This window comes from Quercus suber, unplaced genomic scaffold (genome assembly GCF_002906115.3).
Source record: "Quercus suber isolate HL8 unplaced genomic scaffold, Cork oak 2.0 scaffold_1069, whole genome shotgun sequence".
Taxonomy (NCBI): domain Eukaryota; kingdom Viridiplantae; phylum Streptophyta; class Magnoliopsida; order Fagales; family Fagaceae; genus Quercus; species Quercus suber.
Genome location: NW_027070475.1, coordinates 41,530 through 69,429, shown reverse-complemented (window position 1 = coordinate 69,429; position 27,900 = coordinate 41,530). Strand labels below are relative to the sequence as shown.

Here is a 27,900-nt window from a genome sequence, read left to right as displayed (position 1 = left end):
CTCATTATCATTAGGTTGACATTTCCAATTTAATCGAATCTGCAAACTTTCAATTGAACTTCAATATCCTTCGGTAACACGTGCAAGACTTTATAGCTTATTTGGATGGATGAGAAGTAGAGGGGAGTAAAGTAGGGGGGGGGGGGAGGGAGAGTAAGTTAAATTACCTTGTTTCGGTAACACGTGCAAGACTTTATAGCTTATTTGGATGGATGAGAAGTAGAGGGGAGTAAAGTAGGGGGGGGGGGGAGGGAGAGTAAGTTAAATTACCTTGTTCAGTTGTTTTTTAAGGGAGGAGGGGAGGGTAGAGTATAGAAATGCTTAACCAAATGAATTACCAAATTTATCCTCTCCATATTAACCAAATTACAAACTATGAAAAAACTAATTATTTCACTCCCCCTTACTTAATTTTAAAAATGTCCAAATAAGGTGGGAGATAACTATTCCCCTTTATTCTCCTCTCCACTACTCTCCTCTCCTTTACTCCCCTCTACTCTCTTTTCTCTCAAAACTTCCAAACATAGCATTAAAGTCTTCTTCCTATCCTAAGAAATTGGATTTCAGAAACATGTTTATTTATCATTATTTTAAATTTGCCACTTGGGTTACTAGCTAACATTTCATTGGCTAAACAAAAAATAAAATTACTTCACTTGTGGATGTGGCTAAGGTGGCGCAGGCTCACAAATTTTTTTTAAGGTTGATTGAGAGAATTGAATTGATCACTTCATTGATAATGACAACTATGATATATAATGATCACAATTGAATTTGCACCTCCTTTGATAATTGAACAATTATAAGAGGACTATGTTGTAATTGGTATTTATTAAATTGTTGTTTTGTAATGAGAATGTGATTTTACTTTAAGTGAGTGAGGAGGTTGTCTTGATTTTTATACTAAATGAGTTATTTGACATTAAAAAAAAAAAATCAAAATAGACACTTAGTACAAAAATTAAGATAATTGTTAATAAATTATTTTAAGAAAGTTTTGGCATCATTATTATGGGAAATAAAATTAGTCATCCATTAACTTTTCCTAAAATTAAATTTGAATTCTCATTGTGAAGGACTTTAATATGGATATAATTGTTTTAATATCTTTCTTAGGTGTAGGACTGTCCAGCCCACCCACCCAACCCACTTATACTTAACACGTAACCACTCGATTTAACTGCTCTGGCGATCAAAATCGGGTTCCAACCTTCAAGAATTTGACACTAGCAGGTTGGTTTTAGATCTCCTCCTCCAAAACCCATGAAACCTGATCTAACTAGACTAAAATACAAAAATTTTGGAGATTTTCAAGTTTTTCGGTGAAATTTCCAACTAAATATGGCAGCATCAAATCTGCCTGAAGTTCATCAAATCCAGCAAGTTCTCTACATGATTAGGCAAAAATTGCTACAAATCCAATGAGATCTCAGTCGGATCTCATTGAATCTTGGACGGATTTGGTAAGATCTCACTAGATCTAACGAAACCTCACCGCTTCTCAGCGAATTCTGGCGGTTTTCAGTTTCACCTAAAACTGACTACCACCTGAGAGAGACCAAAACCATTGAACCTGATATTGTTACAGGTTGGCTACAGGTATGGAAATTCCTCACCTAATTTGGTCAAGTTGGTTACGGGTTGGGCACAAACCGGACCTGTGAACAGGGCTACTTAGGAGATAAGCCAATAGCCCTTAGATTATTTGGACCTCCTAAATACTAATAAGCCCAATAAGCATCCCAACAAGTATGTTCTTTTTTGAATTGGATCCCTTCCCCTACCCCTCCCTAAAAAAACAAAGGATTTAAAACCCTAATCAAATTCTCATTGTAAAAGAAAGCAAATTCTGCCCCTACTTCTCCTCTAACATAATTTAGCCAAATTTTATTGATTTATCAGTTATAAATAAAGTAAGGGAAATGTTAACCAATGCCCTAAGGGCATTGGTTTATGAGCTATTTTTAGAAACGTTTTATTGAGAGAATGATAAAACAATAAATGTTGTCGATAGCTTTTTATATTTCTCATAAAAATGGTGTCAAAACTTTCTTATTATAGTTTATTAACAATTGTCCTAAAGGAATTTGTTAACATGACCTAGTAAGTAATATTATTTTCATGTGTATACAACTATACATCACTAACCCTATCTTTACTATACACTAATCACAACAAGTCAAGAAAATAAAAATCACAATAAATAACATTAACAGTTACAAAACTTTTATGTACTTAAACTAATTGTTAATAATTGTCACGAGCCTCTAAGTCTTTTTTTTTTCCTTCTCGTTATAATCAATTCCTTACTAAAAATATAAAAGGCTAATTTTTTTCTTTAAAAAAAGGGGTAAACCACATATTTGGTACTTATCCTTTACATCATATTTCAATTTGGTCTCTAACCTTTCAATTGTGTCAATTTGGACTCAAAACTTTCAATTGTGTCAATTTGGTCCCTAACTTTTTATTTTGGCTATTAGAAACATTATTAAGTTTCATCCAAAAAATAACGGTGGGACTAAATTGATATGGTACTGAAAGGTTAGGGACCAAATTGACCTAATTGAAAGGTTATGGATCAAATTGAAAGCTGGTGTATACGATAGGGACCAAAAATGTGGCTAAAATGGCCCAATACCATCATTGGCCAAAATATGTAGTGTTCTACCATAGTTTGCAAACATTTTAGCAATCTACCACTTTTTAAAACTCAAGTTTTTGAAACTCAAATTTGACATGTAACTTAAGTTTCACAAACTTATGTTCCACAAATTATATATAGTGTAATGTGAAACTCTATTTCACTGAAATCGAGTTCCTTGTTAGGAGTGTAGCAGTTTAGGCAACCTTTTGTATCAATAACATAGTTTTCGGAACCAGACTGAATTGGGAGGTCAAACCATGAAAACCGGTTTTTTAAGCCTAAAACCGGATTTTTAGTTAATTCCATAACTCCTAAAACCGGGGTTGGACCGCACGAACTGGTGGCAAGAACTGTGCGGTCCAATCCCTTAGCAAAATTTTTTTTTTTTTAATAAATACAACTTAACACAATTTTATTCTACTTAATTAAACTATCCATCTTTTACAAGGAATAAAAAAAAATTATAATTAAAATCTTTCAAAGATATTCAACTTTACTTCAAAAATTAATCATAAATTTTAATATTTTCATGATTATTATTTTATTTTATTAACTTTATTATTTAATTATTAAATATATGCTTGAAAATCATTAAATTTCCCTCACATATATAGATATATTAGTCAATTTTGCTAGTTTTATAAATTTAATATCTATATTTAGGCTTTAATTAATTATTAAATTAATTATGACGTCATAATGGTTCAACCCTGGTTCGACCTCAAAAACCTTGAAGCTCTCCTTTTTACGGTTCAATGAATAGTCTGGGTCTGAAAACCTTGATAAATAACTCTCAATCACAGCAGCCTCTCTCTCTCAGTTTTCTCTTTCATTTTGTTAGGCAAGATTTTGAATAAATTTCAAGTTCACTGATGATGAAATTTTCTGATTTTTGGGCACTATTTTAAGTTTTTTTTTTTTTTTGGTCCATTTTTTTATCTAGATTAAAAAAATAAAAAATAAAAAAGAGAGGAAGAAGAGGAGAACAAACCAGAGAGACCCACGCAGCTATTGCTGAGAAACTAAGAAAGAAAGACTTTGGAATTGGAACTAAAAGAAAAAGTATAGGGAATTATTAAAAGTAGTTGAATTTGTGATTTATGAGTGCTTTCAAAAAAATATTTTGCAAATAGTGGTAGAATGCTATATATGTTTGTCAATGATGGCATTTGGCCATTTTGGCCCCCAAAATATAGTTTACCCCAAAAAAAAACAAGTATAAATATTGGGCTACTAGATAATAGTGTAATATTGCAAATAAGGTCAAGCTCGAGTGAAGGGAAAAAGCAATTTTGATTTTATTCTTTACTTACCATTAAATTAAGATAGTTTCAATGTTCCCCCTCAAAAAAAGAAAAAAAGATGATAGTTTCAATGTTACAAATTTCTCAACAAAGCAATTCCAATAATTTAATATTTTAATTTTAGACCAAAAAAAAAAAAAATCTTGATAATGCTACTAATTCACTTCTCTCTCCATGCACTAGAACTCACAAACTGCCAAGTATTTGGAAGTGTGGTCGCTAGCTAGTCGGTGTCTATATTTTTGTTATGATTGTGTAGTTGTTCGGTCGGTGTTTCCTATTTGTTTAAGAACTTATTAAATCAATCACTAGACTTGTTTTTGTAACCTAAAATAAATATATATATATATATATATATTTTATATATATAAAGAAATTGTATACTTGCGGTTAGGAGGAGATACTAGTTCAAATTATTTATAATTCTCAATCGACCATGCTTCTTATTTAAGATGATAATAGCGGTGAACGAAAAAAATTTCAACTAGTATCTCCTCCTATTATAGCGGTGAAAATAATAAGATGATACTAGTATCTCCTCACTATTATAATAAGATGATAATAGCGCTGAACGAAAAAAATTTCAGTGAGAGAAATTGGTGAACGAAAAAAATAGCGGTGTGAAAACGTTCTATTTGCTCGATATTGAAAATGCAGTTAGCTATTGCTTCTTTGAATCCTCCAATTTGTGCGATTTGTAAACATGATATAGCTGAAACAGCTTCTTCAAACGATTGTGTATATTGCGTTTTGTATCAAACCTGCGTTTTTGTATAGGAAAATGCCCATCCAAACGGGCTCAATGTGTAGAATTCGAACCAAACCAACGTGTGGAAGTTGAATCAAACCCAATGCAAGTGGTGGCTTCAAGAATTTTTTTTAAGGTGATCACTAATTAAATTATACAAAATTTAATAAATAAATAACTTAAATAAATCAATGTCACAAAAAATTATATACAAAAATATATAAAGTGTTACAATTTTTTTCTACTAACAAAGAGAAAAAGAAAAAATTGACTAATAAGAGATAAAGTGAGAATTAAGAATGTTGAGATGAGAGTAATAAAATAAGAGAATTGAAATGATATAGAGAAGAAAAAGAAAAATGAATAATATTTGCTACAACTATGAGCTGTCACAAAAAATAGCAAAATTATTGCGACTGCAAAGCCAAAAAAAGCATAACTGCCGACATATCAAGGATTAACTCATGACTACAATATTTTCTTGAGTCATTTTTTTCTAGGAAAAATGAAATTGTTGATTATTTTTATATAATAGGTTGAAAAAGTTACAAATTTGATGATTATTTTTTTTTTTTTTTGAATAGGTTTTTATTGAATAATTTGTTCAGTCCTTAGTCCTTATTGTTTGGTCTAGTCTTGGTTTTTTTTTTTTTTTTTTTTTAAATTTATTTTTCCTGTTTAAGGAGTATATTTGAAGGGCCATAATTATTTTTGGAGCAATGATATATCTAAAACATTTTTAAAAGCAAATATTATGCAACCCGAAATTCACTTCATGCTCCCCACTAAGTCCACACATCGATGTTAGTGGCACCTAACAAGTAGACTCACTCCAAACTCTCTATAAAAATGACCTACTCTCACCAGTCTAAGGTACATTATACTATTCATCCATTTACCATATTCAAGTCCTAGAAAGAAATTTGACTTAATTGTTGGAGGGTCTTTGGCTGGTTCAACTCAGTCACCTTTGATAGTCTCTTTCTTTCTTTTCAGGTCATCCAACCGCCGTTGAAACCTAAAGCATTCGGCTTACTGATTTTCACACATCATCAATATCATTTTGGGAAAACAATATTTATCAATATACTATCATTGAAGGGTATCATCTCTTACAAATTTAAAAAAGCATATTAAATTTATTATCATAAATAAAATCATAAATTACAAAGAAAACAAAGAAGACTATTTTGAACAGTCATATCTTTTTCTTTTATTTTTATTTTTTGTGGAAAATTGCCAAGCTGCCATGTACTGATGAGAACTTGGGTTATTGCACCGTGCAATACCACTTTTTAGGGTTAAAATTGAAACTTGAAAACTCCACTTTTAATCTTACTCTTAGGTCAAAACAATTTATAACCTTTTAATTATTTACTTTTTCACCTTGATATCTCTTCTCTCTAAAAACAAAATAGTAATTGCACCTAAATTCGATCATAGAACTTGCTGGCAATTCATACAATCTTAAACTAGATGATATTTCTCTCTCTCTCTCTCTCTCTCTCTATATATATATATATAGTTAGGTTCAAGTAATGTTACATCACCCAATAACTTGTTATTAAATTAATATTTTGAAAATCTAACCGTTGAATTACATGTTCTATATGTTTTTAACAGACATGCCAATTTTCATATCAATTGGATGCTATTTACCATTTGATCTATAAACTCATCTTTTATGTATTATTTTAAACTACAAAAATTTGAATTTTAACAATTAATTGATGACATGGATATTAATTTTTGATCACTTTGAAATTTTGCAAGTATAAAAAATATATAAAGATAATATAATCCAACGGTGGATTTGTTAATATTTTCATCCAATTAAAAAAATATTGAATAGTGTAATATTGTTTAGAGTTTAAACCTAGCCCATATATATATATATATATATGAAGAAATACATCTATTTTCACTCTATTAATATTTTTTGAATTTTGAAGTTTGCTCTACTAATCAAAACAAATGCCACCGACGCATTAATTCTTTTGTAAACTCTCCACGAATCATAATTTTAAAAATAATAATAACCATGAAAGTTTCATTTCATTGGAGTTAATAGAAAATTTCAAGTATTTATACGGAAGGAAAGACAAACCTAAAGGAAATATACAAGGATTGGAAACAATAAAGAAACAAGACACGAAAGTATGAAATCAATGATTTGGTAGAAGTATTGGTAGGTGGAGTGATCTCAAAAAGTTAAATAAAGTATGTATTTAAACAAAATAAAAGAAAAAGAAAAGGATTCCAGTTCTAATTGCCAAATGCTTCCAAACACCAATAATGCATAAAATTATTAGAATTAGAACGTAAGATTCCTTCAGTTTTGCTTTTATATGAATCTTAGATATTTTCTTGTGGTAGGTAAATCTTTGTTAAATTAATAAGTTATAACTGAATTTTTAAATAGTCATAACTCATAATCCATCCTATTATGAAAGATTCCCTGAATTTTACAGAATCCACTGTTCAAATGATGCGGTTCACTAGCTTCTTCATTCATTAATTGTCACAAATGCTAAATGTCATTGTTTTAATTGGTTGTGGCGTGTGAGTTTAAAGTTTATCCAAAAAAAAAATTAAAAAAAAAAAAGCAAAATGTCATTGCTGTTTAAAAAAAAAAGAATGAGATTTGAATTATAACCATTGAATTATATATATATATATATATATATGTGAGCACCAGATACTACTTGGTGATATATATATATATATATATATATTCACCTAAGTAGTATCTGGTGCTCACAATATATATATATATATATATATATTTTGTGAGCACCAGATACTACTTAAGTGATAGTATTTGGGCCCCCAATTTATTTCTATGTGGGCTATCTCACAATCCTACCAATTGGGCTCTAAACTTCACCTGGTTAGTCTTCTCCAAGCTTTAACCCATGACCCTCACTTTGGTTTCCCTCAATCCTCAGTGTTTCCCCTGTGTTTTTCTCTTTGTATCTCAATCCCCAAAAATTTTCCAACCCCTTTATGCTCACCCTCTATCCCCTTTTATAGTCTCTTGTTAGTGGGATGATCATCATTGTTCTCCCACTTCACACGTATTCTCACGTTCATCAAAATCCCAAGGGATCCTCACAACTTTAGAGGCTTCCCTTAGAACTTGTTCTAGATGCCAAATAGCATTCGGCAACGAATTTCCCCAATGACACTACCAGCCCTCCGTTACCAACCTCACTCTATACGCGTCCTATCCTGAGTTTCCTCGTTGCTGGTCAATGTTTAAGTTGACCACTCGAGGAGTTGTCCCTTTGACCTGTAATCCTGATCTTAAGGATTAGGTTCATTGTGATAAGGCTCAGAGTTAACTCCCTCCACGCGTACCATATTTAGTTCCTCTAATGGGCCTTGGGTCCTATTTTGAGTTTTGATTCAGTGGGCTTGCACAGGCCTTCTGGGCATAATCCCCCACATATATAAAATGAGATCACAATAATTAATAAATGCTCAATTATGAGTTATAATGCACAAATTAAAAAAAAAAAAAAATCCATATGTTAATGATGTATTGTTTATATGCACAAATTTATTGTGGTTGTGTGTTTTTTTGATATATGTATATAGCGCGAAGAAAGCAAGTTTCTCCATTGGTGGAATATCTTTCTTCAGCTCCACGTAACGCCCGGCTGGTGTAATANATGACCCTCACTTTGGTTTCCCTCAATTCTCAGTGTTTCCCCTGTGTTTTTCTCTTTGTATCTCAATCCCCAAAAATTTTCCAACCCCTTTATGCTCACCCTCTATCCCCTTTTATAGTCTCTTGTTAGTGGGATGATCATCATTGTTCTCCCACTTCACACGTATTCTCACGTTCATCAAAATCCCAAGGGATCCTCACAACTTTAGAGGCTTCCCTTAGAACTTGTTCTAGATGCCAAATAGCATTCGGCAACGAATTTCCCCAATGACACTACCAGCCCTCCGTTACCAACCTCACTCTATACGCGTCCTATCCTGAGTTTCCTCGTTGCTGGTCAATGTTTAAGTTGACCACTCGAGGAGTTGTCCCTTTGACCTGTAATCCTGATCTTAAGGATTAGGTTCATTGTGATAAGGCTCAGAGTTAACTCCCTCCACGCGTACCATATTTAGTTCCTCTAATGGGCCTTGGGTCCTATTTTGAGTTTTGATTCAGTGGGCTTGCACAGGCCTTCTGGGCATAATCCCCCACATATATAAAATGAGATCACAATAATTAATAAATGCTCAATTATGAGTTATAATGCACAAATTAAAAAAAAAAAAAAATCCATATGTTAATGATGTATTTGTTTATATGCACAAATTTATTGTGGTTGTGTGTTTTTTTGGATATATGTATATAGTTTGACTTTAATTTTTGAAAAATGTATAAAAAATTATTTAATAAAACATTAAATGCATTTTAATCACTGCCCTTAAAGCATTTATCAACAAAATCCAATTAGTTATGCCAAATTGCCTATGCCATGCCTGCAAGGAAACTTTTGTGATCTATATGTCTTATGGAAGCACCAAATTTCATCTATAAATTTTAAACTGTGTAATTGACAACTACACTTCAAATCCAAGCTTCTTCTTGCTTCACGGTAGTTTGTACTTCTAGGGTAATTTGTAAGAGGATTAGAATGGTCTGAAGGATCTAAGAGGAGTCCTATTTATAGAAGTGTTTATACACATTTATGAAGAGTCATAACCTTAGAAAGGGTTTCTCTCTCTCAAATAGTACAACCTTTCACCAAACTATACAGTTCTGTTTGAAACAAGCCATCCTTTTGTGTTAAATACATGAGAGTACACATGCACAACTTAATGGCTTGTTTGGAAGTTTAGAGAGGAGGAGAGTAGAGGGGAGTAGAGGGGAGGGGAGTAGTGGGAAGGAGAGTAGAGGAAAATGATTCCCCTCCACATTGTTTGGATATTTTTAAAATTAGTAAGGGGGAAGGGAGTAATTAGCCCTTCTCCTTGTGTAATTTTGTTAATATAATAAGGGTAAATTAGGTAATTTACTTGGTCAATAGTTTATATACTCTACTCTCCCTCCAAATCTCTCCAATTTGGGGGAATTAAAAATGGGGGCTAGAGGGAGTTAAAACCCCTCCAAACCCTTCCCCTCCTTCCTTAAAAAACTTTCAAATAAGGTAATTAGACTCTCCCCTCCCTCTACTCTACTCCCCCTCCTTTTTTAAACATCCAAACAAGCCATAAAAGTCTATAATTCATTCATTCTAGTATCTAATTCCTGTAAATTCTTCTATCTTTTTACTCAAAAAAATTCCTTGTAACTTCTGACTTCTTCTTTCCAAATTTTCTTTTTCAAAAGGGTTTTCTATCTAAATTTTTATCTCAAGTGTCATGATTTTCTTGCTTATGCATCGCTTACTATAAGTGGTCAAGATGGCTACACATTGAAGTCAGGATAGTCATAAAACCGCCTTGGACCTAGAAAAAAAATTTATCTACAAATTTATAAAAGTTTTATGATTTTTTTTACATTCAAAAAAATTTGTGACCATCTTAAATTTTTTTTAAGCACACCATAATTAAATTTTGGACAAAGTTTGGCAATAAACTTAGTTGTAGATTTTGACAAATCCACCATTATGTGACATTTTCTTTTTATATCTTCCATACTGGCAAAATTTCAATAAAATCAAATATTAATAGTTAAATCATTAATCAAATGTTTAAATTTCGAGTTTTTATAATTTAAAATTATACATAAAAAATAAGTTTATCAATCAAATAGTAAATAATATCCAATTAGCATGAAATTTGGCACGTGTGTAAAAACATAAAGAACATGCAATTTAATGGTTAAATTTTCAAAATATATAGCAATGTTAATTTGTTTAATAAGAATTGTAATTTTAGGTTACAACTAAGTTTATAGCCAAATTTTGTCTTTAAACTTTAATCTCCTTAACAATATATTAGATCCTTACAAACAAAAAGGAAAATCCTAGGAAAAATTTTATTGAAATAAAATTTTAAAAGAGATGTAATTTGTAATATTGATAATGAGATTATCATGCAACGATTTCAAAATTATAAATAAAAAATAAAATAAAATAAAATAAAATAACTTGTGGAAGAAATTGTAAGACTTTATGTATGTGTTTTTTTTTTTTTTAATTTTTTTATCAAGATGTGAAGTTCTTGTTTTTTTTTTTATTATTAAATTTTGTATAATTTAAGTTTCATAATGACTACCCTAGAAAAAATTCATGGAGCCAACATTACAAGTGGTATTGGGTGAAATTTTTTTAGAAATTTCACTTTCACCATGCAACAAATATAAATATGCTCTAGTTTTTTTTTTTTTTTTGGGAGAAAGAATATGCTCTTTAGTTAATTAAGAAAAAAAATACTATTTTCTTCAGAAGAAAAAAAATAAAAAAACATGCGAGTATGACAAAAAATAAAAAATTAAATCAAGTACCTGAAATGGTATTTGAATTTCTGTTATGACCAATTTTTTTTCAAAAATAAGGAATAAGATTTGAATCTTAATTGCATTAAGTGGTACTATAAGGTTCTTGAGCTTTTTTTTTAAGTGTCATGTTAATGAATGCTCTTAAGGCAATTGTTAGTAAATCATATTAGGAAATTTTTTATATCATTTTTACGAGAAATATAAAAAATTGTCAGAAAAATTAATTACTTTATCATTTTCTCATATAATATTTCTAAAAATAGTTCTTAGATCAAGACTAATGCCCTTATACATTCATTAACATTTCCCTCCTTTTTGAGAATTTGTTGAGCCATTGTCAAGATTTAATTAATATTCCAAACGAATAAGTGCAGTCAATATTCACATTTATTAGTTATTATGAGATTGAAGGGTGCACCCATAATTATTTTGGTAACCTTTGTTTAATGAACCCAAACAACACCTGTTAATTAGTATGAGACCTATGACTTTCGCTGTCATGCCCGACATATATAAAAATCATTCATTTGAATTTAACATCGACATTATTATTACAACGATATCACGATATCAATAGTACTCATTAGCGCAACAATAATTCTGAAAGTCAATATTATGTTTCAACTTTCAATCTCAAAAGGTGAATTTGGTCCAGAAACAACTTAAAATCCCTCCAAAAAAACCATTTCAGAAAATAATCTTTACAAGGACACAAACATTAGCCAGTATAATTTCAAATTTTGTAGATTCATTTGTTTGATCAAAACATTTTATTTCATTTTCTTAAACTTGGTTTCTTAATTGCCTTTTCCGGTTACTCGAGATGATTCTTAGTTGATTGCTGTTACCTCGAGATGGTTCTTAAGATAATATATCTAGCTTGAAATGCTATTTGACTTCACAGACTAAAGTCTGGAGTTCAAAAACACCGAATTCAATTGGACTTTTGAAATATGCTCAAGTTAACAATACGAGAATGACAAATCCTAAAAACTAAGGGCCGTTTGGTATAGAATTTTAAACACATGTTTTCAGTTTTTAAACAATATTACATGTATTTTCACACATTTTTTCACCTACAAGTATTTCCAAAAAATACAAACAATGTTACTAGAACAACGTTATCAAACGAACCCTAGTTTCTAAAATGACTAAATTAAGCTATTGGATCAATCTAAAGTGACTATTAAATTCGAAGTATACCAGATTGAAGTAAATCATTTTGAAATTGAAGAGTTCAAAGTTAATCATCTTGACTAAAGCTAAAGTACAACAAATCATCTTTATTGAAGTCAAATCACAAGAAATTAAAGGATTCAAACCTACTAAAACACTAAATTGCTTCCAAATCAAAAGTAAATTAGATCAAACTAAGATTAACAGCTACTAATTGCATAAAACAACTGGATACTTGATTGAAATCACAAAGACATGTACACAGAGGAACATAAACTTATAAGTATATGATGATAATCTCCTTATAGGCCTAAAAGACTACTTCCTAAGAATCTAAACTAATAAGCTTTGAAAGTACTCTATTTGTGCTCTTGATAAGTCCTCAAGGTATGGTATGTGCGTGTGTCCTTTGTTGCTAATAAAATGAGGCCCTGATCCTGATCTATTTATAGTTTGAGGACTTGACAGTTATATTTTTCCACCTTTGTGCCATGTGTCGCTCTCTAATGCTTCTTGATTGCCATGATCATTTAAGAATTGGTAACCTCTTTATAACTAACTGTTTGAGGTGTCCACATCTCTATATTTCATTGCTCCGCTCCGCATCTCTTTGTAACTGTTCCAATAACTTCTGTCTTCACGAGTTGCTCACGAGCTTCATTCAATCAAAGTTGTTTCACCTTTCCTTCACTATATTTATGCCTTTTTTATTTTTTTATTTTTCATTTCATGGCTTCAAATCCACTGCTGACTAGTGATCTCATAGGTTTTTACTTTAAATGTGGCCCAATCAGATAATACCACGTGTGTCATTAATGAATTTAATTTTTCGACCAACACAATCTTAAGACTTAAAATATGGTTACAGTAGTATTGCACAAAGGGAAGAAGGGACAGAAAGTAAAAAGATAAAACTTTTGTACTGCGATTTTTATTACAACTCTAATATGTTTGATAGTAAGTGATGGAGAAAAAAATAGTTGGCTTATTTGAAAGTAATTATCGATCACTTCTAACATGATAAATAATATGTGATGGAGAAAAAAAATAGGTAGTTCATTTAAAGTAATTACCTACCCCCTCACAATTAATCACTTAAAAAAATTGTAGCAAAAATTTGTGGTTGTAGAAGAATTGTTTGTGTCCATGTACAGCATTGATTGATTTTCTAATGCTCTAACTACATGCCAAGGTTTGGAGATAAGGTGGGTACTCTATATTTCCCTTCCACTAAGATAGCAATATGCAAATAATCGTTCTCATCCTATATGTGGGGTCACAAGTCCTGGATGGGCAACAATCGCACATGACCGCTCTCTCTCTCTCTCCTTTTTTTTTTTTTTTTTTTTTTTTGGGAGGAGGTGGTGGAGTATTTCAAAGGCTACTAGGATATTATTGATAATGAGGCGGTCAAACATGAATGAACTTTGGGATTCTGAAAGTAATTTAGCTAGGATTTTTTGAGACAGTTGGCTATAATTTTTGAAATGATTTTATAAATGATATTGCAAAGGTTAATGGGGACGAAAATCTTTTGGGCTTTTAGGTGATAACTTTGGGAATGAGAAATATGAAGGTGTGGTTTATATTTAATGGCATAATTTCAGAGTTAAGAACAGATAAGGCAGCATCAATTACGTCGGGATCAACATGTTCCAATAAGTTTTATAGAAAAGAGGGGGCATATCATCCGGGCCTGAGGCAGTCAGAGCCTTCATTTGTTTTAGGGCTTGTTCAACTTCATATTCTGTAAAGCTTCTGGTTAGCTTCTCATTCATCTAGTCTGTCACCTTCACCTCTATCCCTTGTAATATCGGGTCAAAGTTGGAGGTGGCTGTTGACTGAAAAAGTTTGTTGAAGTGGTCAGTTAAAGCCTTTTCAATTTTTTCTTCCTCCTCAACTGTCGACCCATCATCTAGAACCAGTTTTGAGATGTAGTTTCTCCTGTTTCTTGGGTTTGCCCGACTATGAAAGTAGCTCGTATTGAGGTCCCCTGCTTTCACGACTATGAAAGTAGCTCGTATTGAGGTCCCCTGCTTTCAGCCATTCCACTTGTGATCTTTGCTGTCATAAACAGTCTTCTTTCACCATTAGATCATAGACTTCCTCCCTTAGGGTTCAGACCTGATCATGGTTGATACCAGACATTGATAAAGCTTCTGCCTGGGCCAGGAGTTTTTTCTTCTGCTGTAACAACCACCGAATGTTCCCAAAAGATAACTTGCTCTAGGTCTGTAAAGAAAAGCGACAAGTTTCCACTTTCCTGACAAGTTTTTCCATTGGATTACCCAGTGCATTTCTTTCCCATTCATTCTTCACTACCCCTTGCACCTTGCATCTTTCATCCACACCGCCTCGAAGCCAAAAAGGCTTTCCCTTTCTGTAGAATCTCGCATTCTCATTGTCCGAACAAATCCATAATGGGTAGTGATCAGAGAGGGAGCCTGAAATGTGGTGTACGCATACTGATGGAAACATTTGGGACCAATGTGTGGTGGCTACCCCCCTATCCAGCCTAATCCATGTCACCTCACCCTCATATTGGTTGTTACACCAAGTAAAAGGTGACCCCATATAGCCTAAATCACGAAAACCACAGAAATCTAATGCCTCTCTGAACTCCACCATCTGCCTTTCTTTCCGTGGTGCACCACCCATCTTTTCTTCAGCTTTAGTTATTTCGTTAAAATCACCAATGCACATCCATGGAAGATTCATCTTGAGACTTAGATGTTTTAGCAGCGCCCAAGGGTGTTCCTAGTTGGCGGTTACCGGTTTTCCGTAAAAAGCTGTAAATCACCAAGCGTCATCCACTCCTGTAAATCGATCCCTTTTTTCCAATATAATGCTAGCCCACCCCCTGTGTTGAGTCTCGGTACTATGTGCACATTGTCCAGTCCGAGCTTGGACCGAAGATTTTTGAGGAATCTTTCTTTTGATCTTGTTTCCATGAGGAAAATGATAGTGGGGGATTGTTTCTTCACCATCTCGGTGAGTTCAAGAACTGCGCGTGCTTGCCCTAAGCCACAGCAGTTCCAACTTATGTAATTCATGGTGACTGGCAGGGCTGAATGACAGCCTCCACCGTTTTGGTTTGCTCTGGTTTTTCTTCATCCTTTACTGTTTGCCTCTTCGTAGGTCTATTGTCTGCATGGTGTATTGGTGCCCTTCTAGGTTCTACCTCCAACATGAGAACCTCTTGTGGGCCATCTTTTGTAGTTCGGATTAGTCTCACCCAAGTGGACTTGGATGGTTTTGTGTTCTGTGGGCCTTCTGTTTTTGGAATGCGCTTTATTTCGAGCTCATCAACCCGTTTGGCTAGTTGACTTGGTTGGTCTTAGGCCTTGCTATTTTCGGACACCTCATTAATAGCGACATTATGGGAATAAATGCCAATATCCGAAGAGAGAGGGGGTTATCAATATTTGACTTTGTAACCGTTTCCATAAAAGTTTCCTGGAGATTTGCTTGTAAGGCTTCCCTGCAATTATTGTCATTAATGATTCTTGCTGTCACCACTCGGTTTGAAACGGTTGTCTTGTTCGCCTCTTCATCAGAAACTATGGTTTGGAGGTCTGTTGTCACTGGCATGCATGTCTGTGGAGTTTGTTTTTGTGGTGGGACCGACTTGTGATATTTGAGTTTAAAGCCTGGGACAGTGATGGATGACTTTCTAGTGGATAGTACAACTTCTGCTCTCATCCAGTCGCGAAAGTGTTGATCTTTCTTTTGCAGGGAGCCCTTGCTTCTAAGCCATTTTTCATAATCTTAGTCATCATGAGAGACTAAACCACACCCGTAGCAGAAGTTTAGGAGCCTTTCATATCTTAGAGCCGCCCATCCTATGAATTTTCCCTCCGACCAAATCTTTCGGACTCGGCTGAGAGGTTTGGAGATGTCAACCCGGACTCGGACCTTTAGGTAGTTTCCCTTCCCTCCTTCTTCTTCTAAGTCGGTCATGTGGAGAAGAGTCCCCAGAGAGTTGCCAATAGAATCCCAAGTCTCAGGGTTCAAGCAATGGATCAGTAAGTCGTGAATCTGGATCCAAAATGTGGTGTATTTGAATTCTAGTGCGAAGACCGGCACGATATCGACCTCTCTTTCAAACACCACAAGGTGTTTGTCGTATGTCCAAGGTTTGTGCTCGATGACTCTGTCGAAATCGTATTCGTCTTCAAATTTGAAGAAGATGATACTATCTCCCATGTCATTGATCTGAACTTCTTTTTCTGATCTCCACAGCGGGTGGAACGTTCAGGCCACTGACTCGATGTTAACCACTCGCTTGGTTAAGAACTTTGCTTCCAGAATATATCTGTGAGAGATTTCATCTTTTGGGTATCATACTCCTATTTCTTCGGCTTCAGACAGGGATAATTTGTTCCATAAACCCTCAAGGGAATCCATGGAGTGTTTAGGTAAGAGTAGTGCGAAATATGGAGGAAAAGGTGGTGACAGACAAGGAGTTGAGTAAACCGGATCCATATCCCGTGCAATACCTAGGGTATTGCACGGTGTGCAATACCTCTTTCCTCAGCCGTAGATTTAATCTAATGGCTTACAACATTGACACCTCACCAATTAGCAAAAATACTACTTTACCCTTAAAATCAATTCAGCTTGCCTATTCAGCCCGCCCACTGTTTTGGTAAGTCTGACTAAACCCAAGCTAAAATCAAATTTTTCTCTCTCTCTCTCTCTCCCCTGCGTCTGAGGTTGCTCTCTGCCTCTCCTTCAACCCATTCTCTTCCTCTCCTTCAATCCATGGTCACAGCAGCCCGGTACCAGTCCACACAAGGCCAAGCCTCTCTCTTTGTCATCACTCTCTCCTCTCTCTTTATCTCCCACTTCAACCGGTGTCTCTCTTGCCTCCACCACTCTTTCAACACCTCCACGCTTCCCTCAACCTCATCGTCACCGCTGCCAGCATACCCAACTCAGATCCATCAGCAAAATCGAAGAGAAACCATCAACTCACCATTTGAAGCCAAACCCCACGCCTCGTAGATCGCTTTTTAGACCCAAATCAGAGAGCAAGGTTGGGGTTTGGAGAGAATCGGGTGTAGAGAAGTTGACGAAGCTCTCTCTTCACGGCACAGCCACTAGCCCAGATCTCCGGTTCTGACGATACGACCTTTTTCTCATCGGAAATCCCTTCTCTCTCTCCTCATCATCTCTCTTCTCTCTTGTTCCTTTGGTTTGTTCTTGTTTTTCTCTGTTTTATTTGAGTCTTGACGTGTATTTGTGGCTTTTGTAGATTCATTTGGAGACCCCTTTACTGATATGGGTGCAAATACTCCCGTGTTCTTTAGTCTCTAATGGTTAGTGCTACTATCTTTCTGTTTTGTTTTGTTTTGTTTTTTTGTTTTTTTTTTTTTTTTTTTTTTTTTTTTTTTTTTTTTTTTTTAAATTTCTCTATCTGGAATTAAGTTTATCCAACAGTATTGATGTACTGGAAAGGAGTTGACCATGTGATTATAAAACCCTCATAATATAATCTCTTTTTAGTAGGTGAGAACAATTGATTTTAATCTTAAATGGCTATGTGTTGGTTGTGTGTTTAAATGTTTAAGGTTTGGTGAATTTAATTTGGGATTTGGGACACCCCACCGCGCATACCCCACCTCTTTAGCCCTCTGCAACAGAGCAGGGGCTGATTTTTGTCTTTGGATTGAGTTTGATCCAACAATATGATCATGAACTGTTATTAAAGTTTAGAAAGATACTAATTTTATTGTTACTGTTCTGTAATACATGTATGGGTTTTTATTAGTGATTTTTCTCTTTGTTATTATGTATATGCAGGAACAATATGCTGTGATAGGAGCAGTATCATTTTAACAAGAAGGTGTGTTTGTCATTCTTGAATATCATGATTGGTGGATTTTGAAGTATGGAGATGTACTTTCTCAATTCTCTGATTATCCAACAATTAATTTTAGTGGGGACAAGAGAGTCCATTGTTTCCCATAAGCCATTGTTGGTTTGAGAATCCATGATGAGCTTACCGTGGATTCTTCATTGATGGAGGGGAATAAGAGCATTGTTGATTTTCTAAGTCAGAACTGGCAAAGATTTATAAGGTTCTTAATGCAAGTGATGTAATGATTGGGGTTCATGGGGCAGCCATGAATCATTTTCTCTTTATGAGGCCTGGATCTATGTTTATTCATTGAGTTTGTTGATAAGCAGGAAATGAAAAGTAGGAAGAATTCTTTGTAAAGATTAGTGAAATTTGTACATCCAGCAGCAAGATGAGCTTTCATAGATGTAATATATTTCCTTGATTTGATAATGTAAGAGTTTGCTATATTATGAATTTTGTTGGCGATGGACTTCCTTGAGTTTTCAGGTTCTACTTCATTCATGTTATTTATTTCAATGAAGCAATGGACAAAACCCAAAAAAAAAGGCCTTAGCTTAGCTAAATTAGCTTCACAATATAAATGTGTGATTTTAATGTTTCAAGAATGCCAAAATAGCTACATCTTGATTTTGATCCCAACTAAAATAGATAATGAGTCATGGAGCAGTAAAGAAACTTGATAAATGATAATAAGACAAAAAAAATTTCCTCTCATGCATTACTTTAATGGTAACAATAACTGCTAATCACCACCATCACATCCATTTACAACTAATCCAATTGCCTTGAAGGACTTGAAACTTTTATAGAAACTACTAAAACATAAAAACTAGACCAAGTAGAATTTGTTTGCTTCACAGTGAGTAGCTTGAAAGTCACAAGCTTGAGCTATTTGTATCAAGCATTTTTGCCACACTGAATTACAAGCCATAATTCAGCTACAACTATCCAAATACTCACAAGTTGATCATGATAATGGAATTGTACCCAAATATTGCCCATGAATTTAGCTACAAGAAAGCATGTCTCTAGTAAAAAAAGAAATTTATTTTTTCTGTGCAAGAAGTAGTACTGCAAGTTTGCTTACACTTTGGAAACAAACAAGAGAGTCTCAAAAAATGAACAATAGTTTAGTACATGCCATTGCATTTAAAAATATTAATCACTTGTATATATAATTAATATCTAACTAGAAGTTACTCAAACATGCACTTGTACAATCTAACATATTTAACATGTTTGAGTAGCTTCTTTAGTTACAAAAAATTATCCAAAAAAATTGCTACATGTGCAATCAATTATCTAATCAGTTATCTAAATTGTCAGATACACTGTTCAAAAAACTGTCCACTGTGCAATATTAGCCATGTCTACTGTGCAATATACTCTCAGACAACCTGCCAAAAAATGTTGTCCAAGCCATGTCCTGTCCACTGTGGAATATACTCTCAGACAACCTGCCAAAAAATATTATCCAAGCCATGTCCACTGCAATATACTATTAGACAAACTGCCAAAAAATGTTGTCCTTCATACTACAACATCAATATTAGCCTGAAAAAATGTCAACAAAATCAAGTTACATTTTGAACTTAAACAAATATGAGAAAATTTTGATAATAATTGAACTTACCATTTATTAGTTTTTTACATACCAAAAAAGTGCTGTAAACGCTGTGTTTGCAGACAAGCATTTGTATTTTCAACACATGAAGTTAGTCCATGATTGAACCTAACTTCATTTCCCTGTGTATATATATAAACAAGTAAGTTTATTTATTTGGTGACTAGAGAATATATAAACACATAGATTTATTTTTTGCTTGACCAATATTCATTTGGTGAGTAAGAATTAAAACTAAATATTTTAAATTTGAGGGACCAAAACCAAACTTGCCTCAACCAAAAATATAATAAGTCACTCACCAAATTGGTATAGGTAGAACTCACACAAAGGGCCAGTCAGTCACTCACCACAGGCCAAGCCAAAACCCAAATCACCCATTGCCAGGTATGCATAGCCAAGAGACGATCAATAACCAACCACACCCAAATCATCCATCACTATCAACCATCAAAGAGCCAACCCAAATCACTCGTCAACAAGACAACACACAGCCAAGCCATAACAATATCCCAACCCATCAGCTACCTGACTGGCAGCCAAGACCTATTTAAATCTTACGCATAAAACCACTTCAAAAGAAACTTCTTAATACAAATCAATTAGAAAAACAAACTTCAAATCCACCACACAAATTCAAAAGTTTCTAGATAGTCACTTAAAACATGAATATACATCACACAAATCTAACAAGTTCATGAAAAAAGAAGAAAGGAGGATTGGCAGAGCTCAACTGAGGGAAGATAGTCACTTAAAGCAACGTTTACATTTTACCTGACAAACAGCTGCATCATTTGATACTTGAGACAATGATGGAGTTAATTGAGACAATGATGGAGTTAATGGTGCCTATGTAATCACAATGATTATAAGAGAAATAATTTACGAAATCATCTAATTATTTATAATTGCAAAACAAGTAAACATGCAAGTTTTTCCAAAATTTCACATATGAAAACATTTACATTTTACCTGACTAACATCCGCAATATTTGATACTTGAGACAATAATGGAGTTAATGGTGCCTATGTAATCACCATGATTATAAGAGAGTATAAGAAATCATCTAATTACTTATAAGTGCAAAACATGTAAATAAGAATGTTTACCCTTAAGAATGATGTGAAACTAGTTTGGTAACTATGGATTGGTCCCAATTCAGATGTCATCATTGGTGTGGAAAAAGAGACAAGATAAGTCTGCTATATCACAAAAAAGAAAACCTTATTAATAAATTCACAAATGAAAAGGTAAGTGCAGTACAACCTCTAACTTCACAAATTATTAAGTTATTCCACTACGAATAAAAAAAATATCTTACTTGATGAGAATAATGTTCTCCATGTGAGCCATAATTATTGTATTGCATGTTATGAGCAGAACTAGGTTCCTATATGAGAAAATATGTATATTATTATTAGTCATAACAATATAAAAGTTTACAAACAATGGAAACTTAGTAAGAGATAAAAATAAATAAATAAAATTTACTTTGGAAACTATTGGCTAACCTCATCATTTAATCCAACTCTACCCCTTTTTTTTGTTTGCTTCTCAACCCAACTTTTCTTTCTTTTTCCACCCTTGCGGCCTTCTTTTTTCTTAAGACCTTTTGCTCTTTCAACCAAATCTTCCAAATGTTGGTTAGGATCAAGATTTTCTGCACCACTACATAATGGCATTTGATGGGGCAATTGATGACCAGCCACATTTTTTGCTGCAATGGCTTCAACCTTTTTTTCATATTCATCTATCATCTTCTCTATTAATGCAAATGCCTCTTTATTGTCTGCCGCTCGAGAAGCTAATCGTACCAACTTAGGACATAATCTTCTATATCGCTGTGTAACACTCAAGTTGACATCCTCTTCCACATTTGTTCTTCTATTGTGCAAGACACATCCACTTTTTGCCTCTCTTGTCCGTCTTTTCAAAATGTACATATCAGGAATTGTTTTTATATCAAGGAAGTCAAAGACTTTCAGAACATGGCAACATAAAATCCCAACAATTTCAAACTTTCTACAGCTACATGAAAATGTCTTATCTGCAGTGTCATAAGAGACTATGAACTCACCAGGCTTATGCATAAACTCAACAATGTATGTATGCACTAACAAGTCCTCTTGGCGATTTTTTATTCTTGTTGCTGATGCAAGGTCATATTGATCCTGAAGCATTCGAAATATCACAGGTGTGTACACTTGTATTGCTTGCTTCAACAATGGAGAATTTTTCAAGCTCAACTGAGGAAATTTTTGTCTTGCATTAAATTCAGCTTGTAACTCTCTTTCTCGTTTTTGCTCAATCACTCGATCAAAATGTTCAAAAAATTCTGCCACATCCAAATAAGATCTCAAATAGTCTTTCAAATCTCCATTCAAGCTTTCACTGAGTTGGGTACTTCGTATTCCCAATGTAAATTCATTCTTCATATAACACTTTGCCCATTTTCCTTTCAATTTGTAAATAGTATCCAACCAACTACGATCATGTACAGCATATGTGTCAATCATGTCCTCCCAAGTTTTTTCAAATTCAATTTCATCATTAAACTCAAACATACAAGTTTTAAAAACTTGAAGAAAAGAAGAACCATCCTTCATCAAATTCCCCAAATGTTTTATCCCATTTTGCATTATGTGCCAAGTACACAATCCATGGTAAGTGTTAGGCATTACCTCACTCAATGCCTTTGCCATTGCAGGATCTTGATCTGTAAAAATTGTTTTAGGTCTTTTACCTACATGTGCAACTAAGAATCTTTCAAACAGCCACTTAAATGATTCTGCCGTTTCATCATATAAAAGAGCAGCCCCAAAAACTGTTAACCCTCTATGGTGATTGAAACCAGTAAACACCCCTAAAGGTCTTAGCTCTTTATTAGTACCATATGTAGTGTCAAAAGTCACCACATCACCAAAATTAGAATAATCAATAATCATTCTAGCATCAGCCCAAAAAATGTTTGTAATCTGCTCAACATTATCTAGTTGTACTGCATATTGAAAGGATGGATTTGTAGTCAATTGTTCCTGAAAGTATCCTAATAAGCATGCAGCTTGACCATATATCAAATTTTTTTGCCGTCTTGTTCTAAGATAATTATACTGATCAAGCTCAGTGAATCCAAGATTAGCTCTCCCACCAGCCTCTCTACTCATTAACTCATGTGCTGCTTTTGGCTTGATTCCAGAAGAGGATGCTAACTCAATCAATCCTGCATGAACTTCTGAGATTTTCCGTTGAGATCTCATCATATGAACTGTTTCTGATAAATGAAGAGTGTGATTATGTTCTTCAATAAAATCAGTCACTTTATACTTTCCAATTTCTCGCACTAATGAAACATATAGCTTTACAGGACAATTAGTCCTTGTATCATCTCGGTTACGAGTGCGAATCATATCTTCTTTTTCTAAACCTCGAATGCCCTGCTTTGCACATACAAATCCCCTTGATGTTATCTTTCCATCCTTCTTACTTTTATTTATGTAATGCTTTCTAACATCAAAGCCCATTTGCCTTCCATATTTTAGCCAAAATTCCCATGCATCTTCTAATGTATCGAATTCCATACCAACTCTAGGACTCAAATCTTCATTGGCATCCATGACTGTAGGACTCAAATCTTCATTGGCATCCATATTTTGAGAGAATTCTCTCATCATACTATGCAATGAATTAAAGAATAATCCTGTAATTAACAAACAAATGTACCAAAAATCAACTATTATAAATACAATGAGGACCTAAAAGCATAGAATTCAAGAAGAGAACCAAAGGATAGAAACTTATATAGGACAAGGAAACAATGAAAAACACATTGACACAAGTGATACTTCAAATTAGAATGTAAAAGACATTAATAAAGTTATTGAGGATGGTTTGTATTCATTGATCTTTGAGAGAGAATAAAGTCATAAATGATAAGATTTTGATTTAGTTATTATTGAAAATATGCAAAACTTACTAACACTAAAAAACCTATCCATTTTTCAATTACCTGAATTATACAACAAAATAAGGTTTCAATCATGAGTAGACCTCTACTGGTTGGACAAACAGAATTACCAAAATTGTCTAAAAATCTTATAAGACTTAAAGGGGGTCATTTCAGAGCTAATTGGAAGCTAAGCAATTCTAGTATTAAGGGTTCAATGTAGCTATTGCGTATTGATACTAACCTACCAGAGGATCCTGGCTTGGGGATGGAAGCTATCAGAACACCACCGGTCTTGTCCCATGAGACATTAGCACCACACCAATACTTTAAGTACCAATAGAGGCCAGATGCAATTTCTACAGCTGTGGTTCCTTTAATCCTAAAAGAGAAATGCAAAATTAAAAATTGCAGAATATATATATTGTTTTCTCTCGTTTGAGGGAGAAGGGGTTAAAAAATAACTATTTCAATGGTGACATCAGCCATAAAATTCTTAAAGATGGAAATTTCCAGAAATGAACAAATAAAGATCCTTAAAAAACAAAAACCGGTATTTAAGTTGATGAACTCACCGAGTGGAAGATTCAAGTCCTACATTGAGATTGAAGCGTGCATGGTGGAAAGAAGCAGAGGGCGGGCTGAATCAACAGTGGGCGGGCTGAAATGGGCGGGCTGCTGTGACCATGCACAAAACAAAACAATAAATTTAAAGGTTCAAAACTTTAAGTTCAAATCAGTTCATCCAATGAGCCCAAGAGGAGGGGGAATGGGAGGGATTAATGATATCAGCCATAAAATTATTGAAGATGAAAATTTCCAGAAATGGACAAATAAAGATCCTTAAAAAACAAAAACTGGTATTTGAGTTGATGAACTCACCGAATGGAAGATTCAAGTCCTACATTGAGATTGAACCGTGCATGGTGGAAAGAAGCAGAGGGCGGGCTGAATTAACAATGGGTGGGCTGAACTGGTACGAGGCGTGGGGGTTTGGCTTCAAATGGTGAGTTGATGGTTTTTCTTCAATTTTGCTGATGGTACCGGGCTGCTGTGACCATGGATTGAAGGAGAGGAAGAGAATGGGTTAAAGGAGAGGCAGAGAGCAACCTCAGACGCAGGGGAGAGAGAGAGAGAGAGAGAGAGAGAGAGAGAGAGAGAGAGAGAGAAATTTGATTTTAGCTTGGGTTTAGTCAGACTTACCAAAACAGTGGGCGGGCTGAATTGATTTTAAGGGTAAAGTAGTATTTTTGCTAATTGGTGAGGTGTCAATGTTGTAGGCCATTAGATTAAATCTACGGCTGGGGAAAGAGGTATTGCACACCGTGCAATACCCTAGGTATTGCATGGGATATGGATCCTGAGTAAACCCTACCAGTCACTAGTAACTAGAGGGGACAAGGAAACTTGTACAGAGACAAGTACAGAAAAGCTCCACTGAGAAACTCAGAGAGCAACCTCAGCAAAATACAGACACTCTTTCTCTCCTTTGTTAGCTACTATTGAGGTAAAGGACAATGACAAAAACAGGAATTTGTCTTTTAAGGGGATAAAATTAAAATATAATGATTGGTAAGTTTTCTTTTCCTTTTTTCATGCTATATATTACACTACATATAGTAGCAAAAAAAAAAAAAAAAAATCTAAATATGGTTCAAGATGTCAAAAAGTATTTTTTATAAACCAATTGATTTACATAATACAAAAGTCTTTATCAAATTAAAATAAATATGTGAGAAGATTAGGTAAAAATATTAGATATATACTTTTACTTATGTAGATAACTAATATAATCAAGTATCAAATTTGTACTAAAGTTCTTAGCAATTTTATTTTCAATATATACAACCAAAATATCCATTAAAGAATTCATATTAGGAGCTACCTCCCCTTTGGCCGAGGACACTTTCCGAAGTACTCTCTCAAACCTTCAGTAGAGGACTTGGTCAAAAAGCATTAGGTCGAGGACTCCCTTTGGTCGAGGATAATTTCTAAAGTACTTTCTCCGACCCTCACAGGTACATACTTTGACGTGGCCAAGGATAATTTCCTAAGAACTCTCTCAGATCCTCTCAAGTACACTTTGACTTGGCTGAGGAGCATTAGATTAAGGACTCCCTTTGGCCTAGGAGACTTTTCGAAGTATTCAAACGCTCATAGGGACACTCTTTGACTTCACCGAGGAGCATTATGCCAAGGACTCCCTTTGGCCAGTGAGACATTCTAGAGTACTCTCTCCAATCCTCACAGGTACACTTTGACTTGGCCGAGGATCATTAGGCAAGAGACTTTCTAGAGTACTCTCTTTAACCCTTACAAGTACACTCTCTGAATTGGCCCAAGGAGCATTAGGTCGAGGACTCACTTTAGCCAAGGAGACTTTCTGGAGTACTCTCTCAGACCCTTACAAGTACATTATCTGACTTGACAAAGGACTCCTTTTGTTTAAGGAGACTTTCCAAATAACTTTGACCCTTACAGGCACATTTTTTGACTTGGCTGAGGCTATAGAGCAACTTGAGATTAAGGTCTAGCCCTTACATAAAAGTAGCTTCTAGCCACACAACAAATGGGGGCTAGATTGGGGTCGTCTATCATGGAAGTCTTTTTCAAGGTTCTCTTAGAAGGCATCAGACAATCAAAACCCTGGCCAGTTTAGGTATGATTGAGCCTAATGTCGCCACTATCCCTAAATCTTGGCTAGTCTAGGTATGGCTAAGCGTAATGCTGCCATTATCTTTAACTCCTGGTCAACCTAGGTATGGCATAGCCCAGTGCCACCATAATATCAAAACCCTGACTTGTCCAAGTATGGCCAAGCCAAGTGCCGCCATTATCTCAAAATCTTGGCTTGTCCATGTATGGCCGAGCCTAACATTGTCATTATCTCTAAATCCTGGCCAACTTAGTTATGGTCAAGCCCAATGCCGTTGTTAGTTTGTTTACACCCCTATACACTCAAATTGTTTAACCTAATTAATTAACCAAGTTGTTACTTAGGTTTATTATTTAAATCTAGGTTAAATATATACAATCATATCACTAACTGCAGAAAAGTAAAGAAGACAAGCGATATGATAACCTAGAAAAACTAATGAAACCGTCCAGTTTCAAGCTAAAAAACCTAGGGAAGATTTAACCTAAACAATCCTCAAGGCAAAAAATTCACTATATATAATGGAAGTGTTTACAATAGATTTTTCCCTAAATCTAATATTACCTCTTATAGTACTTACTCGTGTGATCACATGCAGCTCTGAATTCACAAACTCTTCTGTCTTAATTTATTGCACACAAATACCCCCGTTTGTGACTTTAAGATCCCATTTAAAACTTTAGACCATCAGCAATAGTTGATATTGTATGCAGCAACTTATCTCCACCAGTTCTTGTATATGGATCTTCTTTCTAGTAGATGCTTGTTGAGTTAGAAGGTTACAAAACCTCACTAATCTCACAGGAGTAACTCACAAGCCTTCTTAGGGCTTTTGAAATGTGATTTAAGGTTTTCCTTTTATACCTAGCAGTGTTGGACTCAAATCCTATACATTTTGCAGGCTTTTGAGCCTAATTTAAAATCTGTAGAAAATGTAGTTCGATTAGTTGATCTTGTTCTCTCGATTGGTCAAGTAAGACAGTTTTTGAATTCTTCTTTTTGTAGCTTGACTATTCTTGAATCTTGACTTGAACTAACTTGAGCAATGTCTAACATTGTTCTAAGACATGAATATCTTAAACTAGACATGTTTTTGTACTTGGTTTGCCAACTTACATAGAATTAGAACCTAAACATTTTTTCCTAAATATTTAGAACCTAAAAATCTCCCCCTTTGGCATTCCGTGACAAAACATACATAAACATGAATTGGTCAAATTCAAGAACTGACCCAATACAAGCTGTTGCCCTACTACAATTCAGTCATAATCTACTATCTACAAGTTGCAATTATAGGCAGCAACATCATGAAAGAAATAACCTGTAAATTCTTGAAACATTGAAAACAAACCATAAACACATGTGTGAAAAATACAATATAAATCATAGCTTGAACTTGATTTCACAAAATCAAACTAAAACAAGATATCCAATGAGAATAATCAATGTATCAATAATCATCAAGTTTGTGAAACAAGAACAAA

General features: G+C 34.2%; 1 protein-coding gene and 1 long non-coding RNA gene across 6 annotated transcripts; one reads left to right on the top strand and one right to left on the bottom strand.

Annotated features, from left to right (window-relative positions):
- The first annotated feature begins 15,333 nt into the window (after positions 1-15,333).
- LOC112001948 (uncharacterized) lies at positions 15,334-18,670 on the top strand. Of its 2 annotated transcripts, XR_010627263.1 has the most exons (3): positions 16,448-16,462; positions 16,569-17,647; positions 18,132-18,670. It is a non-coding gene; the product is annotated as an uncharacterized LOC112001948 (long non-coding RNA). The 2 variants fall into 2 exon arrangements; XR_010627262.1 differs by having other exon boundaries at positions 15,334-17,647.
- Positions 18,671-19,226: 556 nt separating this feature from the next.
- On the bottom strand, positions 19,227-24,973 carry LOC111987213 (protein FAR1-RELATED SEQUENCE 5-like). Of its 4 annotated transcripts, none has more exons than XM_065769165.1 (10): positions 24,643-24,973; positions 24,336-24,438; positions 24,005-24,142; positions 21,329-23,514; positions 21,139-21,207; positions 20,927-21,016; positions 20,789-20,842; positions 20,119-20,665; positions 19,848-19,938; positions 19,227-19,746 (listed from the first exon to the last, which is right to left on the bottom strand). In XM_065769165.1, the coding sequence occupies exons 4-8, from the start codon at positions 23,486-23,488 to the stop codon at positions 20,564-20,566; spliced, it is 2,475 nt and encodes an 824-aa protein (XP_065625237.1). In that variant the 5' UTR covers positions 23,489-23,514; positions 24,005-24,142; positions 24,336-24,438; positions 24,643-24,973; the 3' UTR covers positions 19,227-19,746; positions 19,848-19,938; positions 20,119-20,563. The 4 variants fall into 4 exon arrangements, with proteins under 4 accessions (XP_065625237.1, XP_065625239.1, XP_065625236.1 ...); XM_065769167.1 differs by having other exon boundaries at positions 19,848-20,348; positions 20,591-20,665; XM_065769164.1 differs by having other exon boundaries at positions 19,848-20,665.
- Positions 24,974-27,900: the final 2,927 nt, after the last annotated feature.

What these genes read in the sequence shown, in the direction of transcription:
- LOC111987213 (XM_065769164.1), bottom strand. Translation starts at nt 23,488, where the DNA reads ATGATGAGAGAATTCTCTCAAAATATGGATGCCAATGAAGATTTGAGT. An exon ending in GTTTCACATCATTCTTAAGG is followed by an intron (nt 20,843 to 20,926) that starts GTAAACATTCTT and finishes GTGATTACATAG; the next exon opens with GCACCATTAACTCCATTATT. An exon ending in ATATTGCGGATGTTAGTCAG is followed by an intron (nt 20,666 to 20,788) that starts GTAAAATGTAAA and finishes GTGATTACATAG; the next exon opens with GCACCATTAACTCCATCATT.